At 44.2% G+C, this 17745-nt stretch overlaps 1 protein-coding gene across 1 annotated transcript in view; it reads left to right on the top strand.

The window, feature by feature from the left end:
• Positions 1-13393: 13393 nt before the first annotated feature.
• The window catches only part of T265_10116 (hypothetical protein), a gene marked incomplete at both ends in the record, with an annotated part of 8101 nt that continues 3749 nt past the window's right edge, over positions 13394-17745 (top strand). Inside the window, 5 exons of the mRNA XM_009176392.1 lie at positions 13394-13570; positions 14729-14826; positions 15472-15553; positions 16331-16410; positions 17398-17484. Of these exons, the coding sequence (XP_009174656.1) occupies positions 13394-13570; positions 14729-14826; positions 15472-15553; positions 16331-16410; positions 17398-17484 (524 nt within the window). The remainder of the gene's footprint in view (positions 13571-14728; positions 14827-15471; positions 15554-16330; positions 16411-17397; positions 17485-17745) is intronic.

Genomic DNA, 17745 nt, shown 5'->3' on the forward strand with positions numbered 1-17745 from the left:
AGAAGCGTACTTTGTGTTACTCTGGCAACCGAGGGATTTTATGTAGTTTCTTCTCAATTGTGATTACCCTATGATGACGGCTCTTCCAATCAGCTTTGACAGAGCTGCTGGTAACCACAAGTGTTGCTCAATTGTTTTCTTGGTTACAGCCAAATGCTGCAGATAGAAAGCCCTCTTGCCAGGCGCATTTGTTTTCAAAGTCTCGACGCTTGACGGAAGAATATGAAACCGCTTTGCGAAAGTTGCACCGTGCACTTCAGGTTTGTATTTTCATTTATCTTATCCAGTGAGGACATTTTCTCCAGACAGCTCGAGATAGCTCAGTGGTTAGTGCACGAACATACTGGTCGGAGGGTTCACGGTTCCAGCCCAACCCTGGCATTCGCCTGCTCCTGTCTAGAATTGGGCACTGTCTCAACCCTCATGATTTTTTGGGTGGTACGTTACAACAGCTGAATGATTAATTTATGTTCTTCGCAGATGGTGTTTTTCAATTATAACGTTTCGTCCGGACACCATAAGATCCGCTACAAAGCATTCATTAGTATTTGAAACAGCAGCGGTGCCATTAACCTCTGGTATTGACGCCAACTTGGTGCGTCTCAACACCCACTAAATCGTCTGTAATAGCATTCGTAACTTGTTTAAATACAGCTGGTGAAACATACAGACCAAAGAGAAGGAAATTGTGTCGGAATAACTCAAAACATGTGTTGATCAGAGTAATGTCACAAGAGGCTTCCTGCAGTGGTGTTTAAAGATTGCATTCATTGGATCGATTTTTGAGAAAATACTTGTGCGTTAGCCGTGAGAGCAGCGGGGGATCCCGATTGAAATTCGACGGATTGTCACTGCACTGAACGCGCCAAGGTGACAGGTCTGTGAAGCACGATCCCCTGATCAGCCCAGACACAAAGCAGACAAACTTGGGAGCACATTCTGTCTAGAGCGCAGAATCCGTGTTTGATCTTAGATGAAAAAAAATATTGACCCCGATTATCTAGGCCTTGGATAATGTGGTTCGTGCCCCAGGCAAAACAAACGGCATCCGTTAAAATTGTTATAGGATATTTTCAACCGTGAGCGCCGTATTCTCCCGGTATTCTGCCTTGACAGATAGTTGCCAGCATTCGGAACGGAAGCCCAACGCTGTGGAATATCGGGAGTGCTACCACTGGCATCGACCCGGTTGGGTCTGAGTGAATTTGGCATATTTACCTGGTACACCGCAACTGCGATGTTGTGATGCCCGGGACACCATGCGCCTTGAGACGGAAGCTGATAGTCAAGTGCCACGAGATGGCACAAACAGGATACACCAAGACATATGACTTACTTCGGCAGAGGGCATAGTGGCCGAAGTTGAGAGGTGAGGGGATGGACTTTAAGGTGTCCTGCAAGTGGTGCCAATTGCTGAAAGAGGATACGACAGGGGCAACCCTTTCCATGGAACCTACACCGATCTCACCAATCGCCAATTTCTGGACCGTTGATGTCATCCTGCGTTCTCCGGTGACGACCGGCAGAAATCAATCTATCGTGAATATGACAGAATACCTGTCGCAATGAATCGAGGCGGCAGCCTTGTGAGACCAACCGGCGGCGACAATTGGCGGAGTTGTAATGCATCGCATTGAGGCCAACCATGGGATGCCGAGAATGATCGTAATCGATCAGAGGCCTTAATTTGAGAGCGAACAGATCAAGAGTTGGAGAATATACACTGATTTGCAAACTAATCTGCGACGTTTGGTGTATCGAGAGACTTACCTGAAACACACTTGAATCTCACGTTTGTGATTTTTTCAAGCAACTAAATGTGCTGTAAAAGGCCGCCTCATTTTCCAGTTGCTACGATATTCCAGATATCGCGAAACATGAATATTTGCAGTACGCTACTCATAAGGTTGCTGAAAATTCGTCGACAGTCCAAGACCAGTTTCGCCTATTTTGGGCTCCCCAGGTAGGCGCAATCCCCGAGTTTCCGTCAACCTTAGGTTCTAATTGAGACCAAATTGCGCGAAATTAGCGAATATAGACTCATTTGCAAACTCAGTATTTGCTTAAATAAGTATCGCACCGGGCGGATACGGATGGCAACTTATCACCCCAAACGAGTGATCTAATCGAACGATCAAGAAGTGGCAGGTGACCGAAGCATGTGAGTGGTTCCAAAGATGCTGAAACCATAGCGTGATTCCATACAGCCAACCAGAGGCTAGTCCATCTTCATGATGATGTACGGTCGACATCCGCGTCTTCTGGTTGATCAGAAAATTGGGCTACGGCGGTTATCACGCGTTTACATTTGACCTATAGTCAGTGAATATCCAGAGAATTTCGAGAAGATGCGTTTAAGAAGTTGAAGAGTGAGAATAGTTTATTTTGAAACAAGTTGCATGAAAGGGTTTCAGTTTCCTGGCCCATTGTCTGCCAAATTGTCATTGGTGTTTTCTGAAAAGCAACTGCGCGTTGAGGGCTTCCCTACATTCACTGGTACATAATTTACCAACTGGCTATTGCTGACATTCTGTACACATGTCGCTGGATACTAGCAAGTAGAACGTTGAGTCCTCCGAAACCAATGAACTTGCTGTTCATCAGCTTCACACTAACTAAACCATGTTTAATGTATCACCAGTAATTAGCTGGGCTCTGGGAGCGTGAGTGCTGACTATGTTCATTCTCCAATTCACACTACTCACAAGTTTGCTCACCACCGGTTTGGTAACTCTTCGTTGCTGATCCCCGAATTTCCATCTACCACATATTGTGAGAACGTTGCTCATTTGCACATGAATTCGGTTTCGACAGGTGACGCAGATGAATCCCGTTGAATTGCCTGTTTGTGATGATCCGCTTCAACCATATGTGTTTCACAAGCCTGCTTAGTATTCCAGTTGGTGCGATATTCGAGATACGCAATATGCCGTTGTTTAGGCGTGATGTATTACTGGTAAATTCGCTCAAAACTCTTAGACAAACCATGAGAGGTTTTGCCCTTCTTGAGGCTCTCGTCAAAACCGAATTCGTGTGCAAATGAGACTAGTTATCTATTGCCAAATAGGATGAAACTGTCGTGTCGTCGACAACCCACGACCAGTTTCGCCCTTCTTGGGGCTCCCCAGGTAGGCGCAATCCCCGAGTTTCCGTCAACCTTAGGTTCTAATTGAGACCAAATTGCGCGAAATTAGCGAATATAGACTCATTTGCAAACTCAGTATTTGCTTAAATAAGTATCGTACCGGGCGGATACGGATGGCAACTTATCACCCCAAACGAGTGATCTAATCGAACGATCAAGAAGTGGCAGGTGACCGAAGCATGTGAGTGGTTCCAAAGATGCTGAAACCATAGCGTGATTCCATACAGCCAACCAGAGGCTAGTCCATCTTCATGATGATGTACGGTCGACATCCGCGTCTTCTGGTTGATCAGAAAATTGAGCTACGGCGGGTATCACGCGTTTACATTTGCCCTATAGTCAGTGAATATCCAGAGAATTTCGAGAAGATGCGTTTAAGAAGTTGAAGAGTGAGAATAGTTTATTTTGAAACAAGTTGCATGAAAGGGCTACAGTTTCCTGGCCCATTGTCTGCCAAATTGTCATTGGTGTTTTCTGAAAAGCATCTACGCGTTGAGGGCTTCCCTACATTCACTGGTACATAATTTACCAACTGGCTATTGCTGACATTCTGTACACATGTCGCTGGATACTAGCAAGTAGAACGTTGAGTCCTCCGAAACCAATGAACTTGCTGTTCATCAGCTTCACACTAACTAAACCATGTTTAATGTATCACCAGTAATTAGCTGGGCTCTGGGAGCGTGAGTGCTGACTATGTTCATTCTCCAATTCACACTACTCACAAGTTTGCTCACCACCGGTTTGGTAACTCTTCGTTGTTGATCCCAGAGTTTCCATCTTCCACAGATTTTGAGAACTTCGCTCATTTGCACATGAATTCGGTTTTCACAGGAGACTCTGATGAATCCAGTTGAATTTCCTTCTGTGATTGTCCGCTTCTACCGAATGTGCTTTCCGTTACTGAAGGATGTGCGACAAGGTGGCTAAACGTGGTCAGAGATAATCACTTGGTTATGCCAAATAATAGACCGATTGCGGTAAGATAACCTGGAACTGATCACAGCGAACTTGATTTCGGCGAATACTGCCGGGATAATCGATCGGCGACAATTGCTCGCATAACGCGCTGGTCCGGTTGCAACGAGTGGTAACTTTCGACCGGAATTTCGGTGTTTCATGTGTGACTGATGTCTGAAAGCTGCCCAATACCACTGCATACGATCACGAGAATGACTGTCAACCGGTATCTCAACATTGTCATTAAAATTACGTTGAATCGTAATTCATTGCGCTTGGAACTGACTATATACCGCGTCGTAACAAGCACCTTCCTCCGACTTTGGAAATCCGCGGGTTCTTCCTAGATGCTGGGTTGTTGCAGCAATGAGGCAAATGTCCAACTTACTGTCGGTTCACTCATCGATCATCGAAGCATCCTCTAGAGAGTGATTGAACGAAGTGGTTGAGTTCCTTCCAACTTTGCGGCCTTACAAAAATCCATGGACAAAATATTCCGGTGAGACAGCTAGTAGACGGAACAGGTTCCCAACCGCATGAACTGGCCAGATTCTTGGCGGGTAATTTAAATCCTTTTACCGAGAGATCTAGTGCTTCCATTCAACATTCACGTGACTTCGCCAACAAATTAGCGGGTGTTACTGTTTAATTAGATGACATCATTGTAGGTTTCGTTGAGAATTTCTTTATGTTCAAATGTGCCAAAAGCAATCTCTTTAGAAATAGCCAATTTGCAGTTATTAGAGAACACCAATTCAGGACGGATTCAGCTTCGGGCAGATAAAATAGCGGAAGTTATAGAAGCATGCCTCAAACTCACCTACATCGTTTTTTACTCAGTGGTTTGTAATAAAGATCAATATTCAAGAATGAAATCTCAAATACTGCTGGTTTTCTCAAATATATTTACAGATGAATTTTATCAGAGAGCATTAGCCGGATTTCCATACCCACCTACGATATTCTGGCCATATGCAGATGACACTTTCGTCATGATGGAACGAGAAGGTAGTGAGTTTTACAATAATCTGAATGAACTGCGCCCACAGATGAAATTTATTATCAAGAAAGTGTCCACTGCATAAAACATGAGGTCGGGGAATCTAAAGTCGAGTACCCAACCGACACTGTGGTAGTATAGGACTACTCATATGCCCATCCGAAATCGGTATCCGCTAGCATTGCCTCATCAGTGTTTGTGCGTGTAAGGGCTCTGTGCACAAAAGAAGCTGATCGGATAGCGGCCCAATTTGAATTGACCAACAAACTTCGGGGTATTGGATATCTAGCTAGCATGATGGGGCGTCTTTTGCGAAGGGATTTGGTAACAGTGTTGGTACGCAACAGGGGAGGGGTCGGGACTGTTGTTATTTCGTATAAAACAGGGACATCCGAGGTCGTTCGAAGAATTCCAAACACGGCTAATATAAGAGTAACTTTCCACAGAGGGAACACTTTGCTCTCTGGACTGGTGCAGTTGAACGTTTGCATCCCCGGCAAACATAACTAGAGACTGTGTCTACAAAACCAAGTGTAACGACTGCACCGTGGACAGACGGCCAGGGAACTACACAAGAGAATCGGAGAGCATAATAGAAAAATACACAGGCCGCCGAGGAACGCAGATGAATAACAGGCGTTACTGAAAGACTCGGCAATTTCGGAACGCGAACTGGATACGGGACCCAAAATATATTTAAAAAATGTTGAGATTTTGAAGAGAGGACCACTGTCCACTTCACAGTGATTAATGGCCCAGGAGGTAGAAATCGCCAAGCATCCCAGTGTTAACAAAACAGCAAGGGTTGAACTGGCAAGCTTTGGGAGATCGGTTTTTGATCAGTCTAGCTGACACGTGTTTGTGTGCGGTCATCAGTAGGAAGAGTAGTCATCGTCTGAATTCCACGTGACCTTAACCCACCAGCTCAAAATAAATTGGCGTAGCAGTAACAACCCCAAAATTAACAACGAAAATCTAGCAGTGGCAACCGAGGTGAATCATAAATTGAATCACCCTGAAATGCAACTTGAACGAACCATACCCGATCAGAATTTACTTGAAGAGTTTTCAGCAACATTGTGAATGGTTTCCCTAGTTGAAACTCGTCCAATCCACCGAAGTAATGTTTTGACAAACACACTAACCCACAAGAGACTCAAAACTCACTAAACGCTGGCGTGGTTTGACGATCGGAAAGGGACTCACTGATTGGCTCCCCGCCTATCTTATAACCCGGCCTATTTGGCGACCTGCCAACTTGGCCTAATGAGCCTTTTGTGTCGAAAGCGAAACGTTGCCCAACTAGGTAAACCCGATTGTTTACCGCCCCTTCTGAAACGTATAGGATCTCGCTTATCCTGAAAGGTTTTCACGCTCGTGCTGTTTCATACCAACTCGGCGTAGAACGCAGCGTCTTCTTAGAGGTAAACAAATGAATAAATGATCAATTGGCTGAGTATAGTTTTGAAGGACAAGCTTTTCAACCTTGAATTTTACAAGTGGATGAGGGAATGAAGCAAAACTGACCTTTACGCGGTATTTTACAGTTGGCATAAATGTGGACCTTGGTTGGAATAAGTTCTGTCACCAAAAAAACCGTGTCCATGGTCACAAAGGTTCATAATTCACCTCATCACCGCAGTTTATCAAGTCACTTAAATGTGTCTACATTTTTACTGACGATTAACTGTATAGCATATGCGGCAGGAGAGACGATGACGCCAAATGGTTCAAAGCTCACGTCAATTTAAAGGTAGTATGACAAAAGAATAAGAGTGTGATTTCACACGTAACTTTGTTTTTTAGAAGTACACTTATTTGCAAATAAATTTGGTTTTCACGTCAAATTAATGTTAATAAAATGAACGAATCATTAGCGTGATTTCACAATTGAGCTTGTTATTCCTAAATAGACTCATTTGCATATCAATTTGGTTCTTTTACGAGAGGCTCAAGTGAAACTCTCGTTTATGATAGCCCACAAATTATTGTGCTGCACACAGTTCGCCTCATGTTCCAGTTACTCTCAAAAAAGATATATTCAATTGAGTCACTGGTGAAAACACAAGTGATTTGAAAATGAGTGTAGTTCTCGACAACATCCTATTCAGGTTCAAGTAGAACATAAGGTTGACGGAAATTCGAGGGCTGTGCCTACGTGACGGGCCCCATTTAGGGCTCAACCGGTAGTGGGCTGTCGAAAAGTTTTACACAAGCTTGTGAGTAGTTTCCTTCATGAAAATATACTGAATCATGAGGCGACCCTTTTGCATCACATTCAGTTGTAGACTATCAAAAACGACAGGTTCACTTAAGCCTCTAGTAAAATCCACACTGATACGCAAATGTGTGAATTTCTCGAGAACAATGCAATTTGAGTTTAAGTAGATCATAAGCTTGACGGAAACTCGGGGACTGCGCTTACCTGATGAGCCCCGGGTAGGGCGAAACCGGTCGGGGGTGGTCCAGAAGTTTTCAGCAAGCTTGTGAGTAGTTGCTTTTATGAAAATATACCCCGATACATCCAATATCGTGCCAACTCAATCATTAGGCGGCCTGTTTGTAGAACATTCATCTGGAGGATATCATACACGAGAGATCCAGTTGATTCTTCCATGAAAACCAAATTGATTTGCAAATGAGTGTATTACTCTAGAACAATGTAATGTGGGTTCATGCAGATCATAAAGTTGACGAAAACTCGGTGACAGCGCCCAAGAAGTTCGGCCCAAGAAGAGCGAATTCGGTAGTGGCTGTCGCAGAGTTTTCACCAAGGTTTGGAGTAATTTTATATATGAAAATGTACTGCGATACCTCTAATATCGTGCCAACTGAATCATGCGGCGGCCTGTGTGCAGCACATTCAGCTGGAGGACAACATAAACCAGATTCAATTGAGTCTATCGTGAAAAAAAAACAAATTTATATGCAAATGAATGCACTTCTCGAAAACAGTGCAATTTGGGTTCAAGTTGAACATAAGTTTGACGGAAATTTGGGGACTGCGCCTACCTGACGAGTGCCAAGAAGAACGTAACCGGTAGTGGGCTGTCGGAGAGTTTTTAGCAACCTCGTGGGTATTTTCCTTCATATGCTTGCTTTTGTTGCTTTGCCATGTTGCAACATGATGTTTTCCATAAAAGGAGCCTCAAAAACAATAACTGGGTCAGCTCTACAGCGATGTGATAACTGCCGAATAAAAAATCAGCACTTTAAAGCCATTGGAATAATTTATTTCGCTACAGTCACCGATGTAGTAACGGACATTTTCGAAAAAAAGATGACATGCCAAATTGAATGTCCAAATTGATCCACTTATTCAAATCCTCCCGCATTGTAAGTAGTTTGCAGTGATTCAGTTGGTGTTTCAAACCTCATTGCGGCAAAAACAGGCTCTTTTCGAAATCACACAAAGATAAATCTACGTATAGAGTCACAGCCCTCTGGTAATTACTTGCAGTCGCTTCCAGAAACGTGGCCGAAATTGAACGACATCTGTGCAAGCAGTAACCACAAACGACCCCTGGATACACATCCAAGATTTCATTAGACCCTGGTTTGAACATACAAAACTTCTGTGTAAAATGATAAAAATGACTGAAATTCGTAGACCTGAGTCCTCCCGCAACGGTCACAGTCTTTCGCGTCTTCTGCAATATATGGTTGACAACCGAGGTTACTCGCATTCTTATTGCCAGTCTCTCTCCAGGAGCAAGGTTACATTTCAGTTTCGCAGTGGAAAGCTGCATTTGGAAGTTTAATCTGGCTTAGAAGCTCAGGTTGATTCGGAGTTTAAGCGTCGAAATTACTGAGCAAGTTCCGAATCCAGCATTGGCACATCGACCTGTCCTGTCCAGGCTTGGGCTACCCGGCGATTGCTCAGCACTTGTGCTTCCCTCGGGCAATATAGCGGCAGCATACCAAAACGGTATCGCACCTGTATTACTATTATTATTATGTTCCTAATATTAAAATAGCTATTTTGCCACTCTGTATTTCAGCAGATTGTTTTCAACTGTACTGCTGTGAGTGTCAGGCAGGTGAACCGAACCTCAGTCCGCTGCGCAAATTGAACCATTTAAAAGTAATTGGACTGAGCACAGATGTCGGTACGAGCACCTATGGAAGGCATTTTGCTTGACCGATGCGAACACTGAAAATATGTCGAGACAGTGCCAACTCGGGTGACTTAACAGGTTACTGGTCATCTCGCTACTGATCTGTCAGTCAAGCCAAAAGTTGGATTGCAAATATTTCAGTGGGTATTGGCCTTTCGCGGTGATCAGGCTTCCTATGCCGATGATAGTGAAACAGCTGTAAACTAGGGGTCACGCTGGTTAGGCTATGAATTTCAGCAATAAAAGGAGCTTATATTGAGTACGGTTCCTCCAAGGAGGGCGTGGAGTTTTGGTTATTTGTTCGTTTGCGGTGCTATAGTAAATTGCGAACTACGTTCCAAATAAATCCATCGAGTAACCACTGAAATTAGGTACAATCCTGGCCGATATTTGTCAACAAAACCAGTACAGGCCAGCTGAGCATCAAGGAAATCACAAGATTTTCCGGGGAGGAACATGGAATTCCATCTTGCGTTGCGTCCGGATGCTCAAAGGTTCAACAATGTGCGAACACCTAGATAGAATTTCTGGTGGCCAGTCAATACGTAACTTGGTTTTTCTTTTACCTAATTTTGTGCAAAAATTTACTCCACTTGTGACATAATATCCAGCCAACGAGACAATGGTTGCGCTGGTTTTATCGTAGAGAATGCAGTTTCCAGTCGTTGCCGGCGTACGTGGACGAGTGAGCCTTCAGTCGTACGACCGTTTCTCACTGGGTTCTATGGCCCTCCTTCAAAATCTGCTGCATACTGAAGTGTTTTACCTCGCACTAACTTAGATATATAAACATTCAGGTAAATCAGGCAATCCCACTGAGTCGTTATTGTGGTGATCGGCTTTTTTAAAAATATAACTCGTAGAATGCCGGTATATGCCAAAAATTCCCGAAGAGAACTAGCTGTTTGAAACCGGGAGATGGGAAATCCGAGACCCAGTTCATGCTTGAAGGTATGGTGTATTGACTCAGGAGATGTTACGCATGCCGAGATTTCTGATGTGCTGAAGCTTTCCAAGGAACATATTTTGCCCAACTTTCAAATGATCTGTCGCATTTTATTAGAGGAAACCCTCCCTAATTCGCCTACTGTGCAACCAGGTAAAAGGTGGGCCAAGAGCAGCTGACCATTAGTGCGTTTAGCTCTTAGTTAGACTGGATATAGCGCCAATCATCCTTCAATCGCAGTAACGAAATTTCATAGTCACATATTGTTCACAGGTTCTTCGAGTGACGTCATTTCAAAAGAACGTTTCAGTCATCTTACAAAACCATTCTTTCTCTGATATACTCATAGATTGCTGATGTAACGTGATACTACAAATCGTGCAGGCGTAAGAGTTACATATTCTCTTCCAGTAAATTCGCTTGAAAAGACAGAACTTTGTGGACTCGCTTTGCATCATTTGATTGGAATTGGGCAACGCTTAATGAAAATCCAGAAACGTTCAGCAAGCGCGTTTAGGTGAAGATGGATGTTATTTTTCTAAGTAAGTTGCAAGTGAGAAGTTTGCGTTCCTCTCCTACCACAGCTGGTTTGCTAAGAATTTCAGCATTACTGCTGCAACTGTACGACTTGCTTGGGCGAAGTGGGAAATTCGAGTGGACCAGAGAAGATTTTGAGTGTGTCAACGGGCGGATGCTGGACCAGCAACTGACAGTGAAACGGCCAGAGTCGTAGAGATGTACACTGTTGCAACGGACGCTAGTGTTCGCGGTATCGGCGAAGTACTAAAGAAGAGGAATGGAGTTGTCGAATATGCCAGTCATGTCCTGACTAACGCTGAACAGATGTATTCGACCACTAAGAAAGAAGGTTTAACGATCGTCTGGGCTCTGGAAAAATGGAGGCCATATCTCCTTGGGCGATGGTTTCATAGCGAAACTGATCCCAACCTTCTGAAGTGGGTGAGGACCGCAAGTGATCCGCGGAAAAAGATCGCTCGCTGCGCAATCCGACTGCAAGAGTACAACATCACAATGCAGCACGTGCCAGGGAAGGACGACCACTTGGATGATTGGCTGTCAAGACCGGAGTTTGAAGATGAGGTCCTCAGGATCATGATTCTAGCCAACGGCCTCGTCGTCGAACTGGATCCAGGAAGTTTGGTGCAACTCCAACGGCACGATCCTGTTTTACAAATGGTTGTAACCGCCTTGTTATATGGAAGGAGCAGTGAGAACGAAGAGGGAGACAAGGAATCGGGAACACTCCAGAGTCACTAAGACTGAGTATGTCGGAATGAAGGTGGCATATTTTACTGGAACGACACTGATTCGGATGTTGCGCGACTCGTGATGCCTAGCGTTTTCAGACCGAAGCTCATCGTCGAATGCCATGGGATGGCATATACTTTGGCAGAGGGCCTATTGGCCCGGGGTGAGAAGTGCGGTGATGGATTATGTGGTGTCCTGTAAGCGATGCCAACTGATGGAAGGGGACACGAGAGGGGGAATCCCACCCATGAAATATATTGCTGTTCCAGAGATCAGCGAGTTGTGTTTCGTGAACGTCACGGGTCCTTTTCCGGTGACACACAGGGGGAATCAATACATCGTAATAATGAAAGAACACCTGTCCTAGCGGAAAGAGGCGGCAGTCGTACCTAATCGGCAGGCGGCGACGACCAGCGGAGTGGTAGTGCAACTCATCGTGGCCAACCGTGATGTGCCAAAGGTGATCCAAAGCGATCAGGGGCCTGGCTTCGAGCGCGAGGAGTTTAGGATTTGCTTGCAGAACCTGAGTATCAGACGGCTAAGGATGGCACCATACCACCCTCAAAAAAATGGCTTAACCGAACGATCAAGGATTGGCCTGGGGCCAAACGAGCTAACTTGGAGATGAATTCGCCGATGGTATTGCTAGCCAATCATGCTTCCATAGATCCAACCACAGGCAAGTCCCGGCTTATGCTGAAATGTGGTGGAAATCCGCGCCTTCCGGTTGGCCAGGAAATTTGCTTGTAGCCGGCAACACGATTGTCTACAAAACCATTAGAGGAAGAAGGTAGGAGTGCTCGAGATAACGTAACCGCCGTTCAGGAAAGGACTAGGCAGAAAACGGCAACTAGAGAGGCACCACCATTCCCCATAGGCACGAAGGTCAAGAGGAAGGATCACCAGAGTCCCGGAAAATTGGGGCCGCGGAAGCTGGGAAGTCGATGGCGGAGTCCCCTTTTCGTTACCAATCGCCCGGTGATCGTCCATATGATTCAAGATGGCCGTGGATCAAAAAGAGTAAATGGGACGCAGATCCGTAAGCAGCATGATACACAGAAAAGGCGACCGAGTAGACCCGCTGAAGAAGCCGACCTGACGGAGGCAAATGAAAATCGATGGCATGCTAACGACTTTTAAGTTGGTGTGTAACGTTGATACAACTGGATGAGGGAGGCAAGTGAGCACCAAGCTCTCTTCTTGTGAACTCGTTTGAAAAGTGAGATCTTTGCGGAATTTGTTTACTGGCTTTGTACCATTTGTTTGAGCTTTAGCAACACTCAGTGGTTATCCTGGAAATTTCAGCAAGACGCGTTTAAATGAAGATGGGTGTTCAGTTTTTATAAATAGGATACATAGGAAACGTTTGACTTACTGTTCAGTAGTATGTAACTTGTCATTTAGCATTTTGTATTCGATTACTTCCCAGCAAGGGTCTTCTTCCTGTTACTGATATTATGAAGAAGTTGGGAGAGTTCCAAATGGGACACACGATTTTACTATGGCGTTTTAATACAAATAGCCGTATTATTGTCCCCGGGGACAAAAAGAAGTTAAAAGGTACCCATAAAACCACCAGATTCCTGAAAACAATTTTGTAGACTCAGGTTTCTACTCAGTGCTGCCTGAAGCGCATGGACGCTGAAGGAGTCCTACAAAATATCATAAATCATCATTGTGCACACATTGTTGGAATGAGATTCCATACATTCAAACGATCAATCATTGAACAAGCTGATCAAAATGGCCGATCGTACCCTGATTACCATAAACTTTGTCCCGAAGACCCACTAGATTTTTTGGTGGATACCTTTCTGACCTGTAAGGCAAAGTTCGATTCACAGGAGATACACAGTATAAGATTCAAGCCACACGGAGCCTCAAGTAAACCTGAATATGTTGAGCCGTTGTTCTCTTCTCATTGCGTTCCTTTTCTGCATCGACCACATGTTTGGATGAATATGTTGAGCCGTTGTTCTCTTCTCATTGCGTTCCTTTTCTGCATCGACCACGTTGCATGTTTGGAAGCCATCGGTGTCCACAAGTGGTCGTCCATATTTAACAATAATCCGTCGAAGAACTGGGTTGTCCTTGTCGCCGGTTCCAACACCTGGGAAAATTATCGACATCAAGTAGGTTTCCGTTGGTTTTTTGTTGGTTTGAGGCTCCTAAGTTCATCTAAATCCCGCAAGAAATTGTCCTCATAGTATAAGTTTACAATAATGGTACCCCAACAAGTTGTGTCCTACCTAGTTTTCTCCAAATGTCACATTTTACTCGAGATGGCAGTGTATAGACGCCACAACTAATAGGAACACTAATGGTCCCACATTTCGTGGCCTGTATTCGTGTTTGCCATTACCTTCATGTCGTAAAACCATATTTTGTTTTGGGTGAGGTCGATTCTGCGGTCCTTTTAAACTCAGTTGTTACTGAGTTCATAGCATGTTTCACTCTAATCGGAATCCGACTTTCGTCCCCCATAGGTGTTTATTGTTGCGTTAGGTTACGTGAAATCACGGCATTTGAGTGGAATGTAGGGTGTTGCCGAAAACATAAATTCGATGTTTTTCCAGCCGCCACTAGTCATCTGACCTGATATTTTAACTTCATTATATTAGAGAAACTCTTTCGGGCTCCAGCAGTACCGTAGCCTGGAGAGGCCTGTTGTATGAACCATGTTTCAGAAACCTCAACAAATGCCACGGACGTACCAACAACATTGGCTGCTTCGGCGACATCACCGAAATTGCTAGACAATGTGAGCGGATAAATTTATGCTACTTGGTGAGATCAAGTAGTGGGAAACATACACATACAAATCTATCTTGGTCATATTCGTTCGTCCGCTCGTCTATCACTTGCATCGGACTATACGAAAACCGTGTTGAAAATGTTACACATAATCAGTGCGTGTGTATCCATTCTTAAGGTTCAGTGGGTAATAATTATTTGCCACTGAGTTTCGCCACTATGTGACTATATTTCTAGCACAGAAGCGAACGACAGATTCGGATGTATTTTCGAAGTCAAGGGATACCAATATTGCACAGTTCCGGTGAGCAAGTCGTCGTTCTGACATTTGACTGACTCAGGAACTGTGGTCCACACAAGCCCTTCCAGAGTAGAATAATGCTTCCTGTTCATTGGATAATGCATCTAACTACTGTTGGGATAACTGATACTCCACCGAGTATGATAATTGTACACATCCTGCTTGCCTTCTTCAGACGCCATGCCTCCCTCTACCTGTTATCCTAAATTCACGTGTCATTTGTGTTCTCATTCAGGCGGACGTTTACCACGCGTATCGCGTCGTGCGTGCAAACAAAGTTCCCGCGGAGAATGTAATTACCTTCGCCTACGACGACATTGCAAACAATCCCAAGTAAATATCGCATAATATTTTCGCTATATGGTTGCAAATAGAATGTAGAAAAAGCGCTTTATCGTTTGGCCTTAACTAGTCTCGTTGTCTTGCCGTATTTCCAATCTATATAATGTTTCAATTTGAGTCGCAGTTAATTATGGGTTTTCGTGTGTCACTTCAAATGTCCTAACAGATTTTCTTATGGTTGGTGCCTTTTCGTGAGTGTAAGCGCCATAGGACACTGATGCAAGCAGCACATCCTGATGATGATGACGATGTTAGTGATATGTGCTCGTTTGAGTACTCGTTTCCGTAGCCTGAAATGAAACCCACTGATATCTAGTTGTCGTTTAAAAGCATCAGGCGGCTGATGATTTAGAGCAAACAGAAAGCAGGCTATCTACGAAGCTACATATTTTCGGTGCAGCCGGAGTGGAGAAAAAATTTCTAAAAGCATTTATAATTAGTTCGCGTACGGACGGAAACAATCGTAAGTCATTTATTGCCCCATTCGTTCGTTTGGCTGTAGGATCTTCAATGTGCCTAGCTTCCACGACACACGAAAGTTGCACGAGGGCTGGGAAGCTGCCAGGATTCCCAATATTAGACAGATGTGGTTGGGAGGCAGAAGGCTCACTGCTATTTTTCCTTCTTTTATTCCAGAAATCCGTTTAAAGGCAAAGTGTTCCACGAATACGAGCACGAAGATGTGTACAATGGTGTAGTGATTGACTACCGTGGAAAAGTAAGTCCGTGTTCCAGTGCGCAGCAATCAAGTCAATTCCTGCATCAGTCCACCGTGTAACATAACACACGGTGCAATCAAAATGACACCGCAGACCAAAGCACAATACAAACAGCAGGGCAGATTGATCAGTTTTATTATATTAGAGAATGGTCCATCCTCTCGGACGAACACTAGTCAAAATTCATAGAGAACTCTCAGGCCGCCCATGACCAATTCAACCCCCTTTTCTCGCCTATCACATGGGCTAGCGTTTTTATCAAAAGAACGACGAAATGTGCACGTAGACCATCAGGGTCCGGATAGTTTATCCGGGGAAATATCCTGTGATATCCCGAGTGATGCACCAACCAGGACAGCACATTCAGCTAGAGAATATCATAGATAAGAAATGTTCAACTGTGATTCAGTTGAGTGCTCATGAGCGACACTCGCTTCAAGATATCGGTTATTTCTCACAGATGTTGCATTCCTTAGCTACTGAGGTAGACGAGTGCTACTTGATCGTGCATCCAGGTAGTCCATGTTCAACCCAACAATCAACCCTAGGCTTGAGTAGCAAATCCAAATGTCATGCTTGGCCAACAGACCAACAATCGTAATATTCAGTTTGCAGCACACAGCGACATCGCGAATAAATTATGAGTGAAGATGGAGGGTAGATCTTAAATTTCAGTTATTTCTTAGGGTGAAGGTGGATGGTTACTTGGAAGAGAAAGAGCGTGTGGAATAACATTGTCACTAGAGTAACTGTTCATGCATGTTCATCCGTTTTAGGATGTCACACGGGATAACTTCGTGAAAGTATTAAAAGCCGATAAGCAACTTGAAGCCAACAATAAGAAGGTGCTAAAAAGGTGAGTTTGCGCGGAAGGGGTTTCTGCTGATGCAAATGTTGATCACAGCCAGAATTCTGGTTTTGCAGATCACCGTCTTCGGATTTACGAAAGCATAAGCAACTTGGTACATAATCTGTTTATGTAAGCCTCCGATAAGTCAGTCACAAGGATTGGCTTCACTTCCGAGTAAACCCGGCTTATCCATTTCTGATTATGGGTTATTATTATTATTATGATTATTATAATAAGCATCAATCCCCAATGTTAACAAGTTTCAGAACTATTCAGATGTGCGCAGTTGTGACTGGTCAAATATCTCCTCGATCTTGAACAACTTCGGGTTGGTCGAATTTGGTTTGCTCGGATTGAGGAATTGTTTTAACCTACGGTGTTGATCAACGCACATGAAAAACGTTTTTTAGATTATCAAAATTTAGAAGCACTGGTGGCCCTGCCGGTTTATGGTGGTGCCTCAAATCTGTTTCAAAATACATGTCTCGCCTGTGTGGGTTGATAGCGTCACAGTTATTTTTTTCAAAATTCCTCCCACGCCTTTACCCGCAAATTACGAGATGAGAAGCGTCGGCATACAGAAACAAGCCAGAAAACGAGGCAAATGTTTGTTCACTCGAAACCAATATGTCTCCCATCCAGCCACTTGTAGACATTTTGGATTTGCAATTGTGGCGAAATCCGTAATGACCTGCTTTTTGTGCGTGTTCTCTGGTTAACTGGTGTTCCGTACAGGGATGGATGTTTCCGTACATATTCCCAGCTCCCGTGAACCAAACTATTCCGTTCACAGTTTGACAGAAACCCCCTTGATTTAGAAGTATTTGTGAACACCTATTTTTGGACCTACTTAAAGAGCATCGTGTTGTTTTGTGGTCTGATTTCATTCAGCTTTGCTTGCCGGAACTTAGTGCCTCGTGGTCATTTTTTCCCCCAATCCAAAGCGATGGTCTGGCAGCTGTTCACGAAGCCTTTATTCTTAGGTTTCACCAGTCCTTACAATAGCTTCACGGATTCACGGATTGATACACAGGATCGAGGCTATTGCCCAAGTCTCCCGGGTCGGTTTTGTTCTTTTCGGTCAGTGGCTGTCGTTCACCTGAAAGGCACAAGTGAAAAAAGGGTGTAGCACTGCTCTTTATGTTCTCAGCGCGGGGCAGTATGCTCGCCAGCGCGAGGATTCGCATAAATAAATGTCTAATAGTGCTTTAAATTGGGTTCGAGAAGGAGCGTGTACAACCGTCGGAAGAAGATCATTCCACGCAGCTACTACCCGAAATGAAAAAAAGTTTTGTCTAACGGATGTGTGTGCCCTGAGCTTGAAGATTTTCTTACTATGTC

This window comes from Opisthorchis viverrini (assembly GCF_000715545.1).
Source record: "Opisthorchis viverrini unplaced genomic scaffold opera_v5_336, whole genome shotgun sequence".
NCBI lineage: Eukaryota > Metazoa > Platyhelminthes > Trematoda > Opisthorchiida > Opisthorchiidae > Opisthorchis > Opisthorchis viverrini.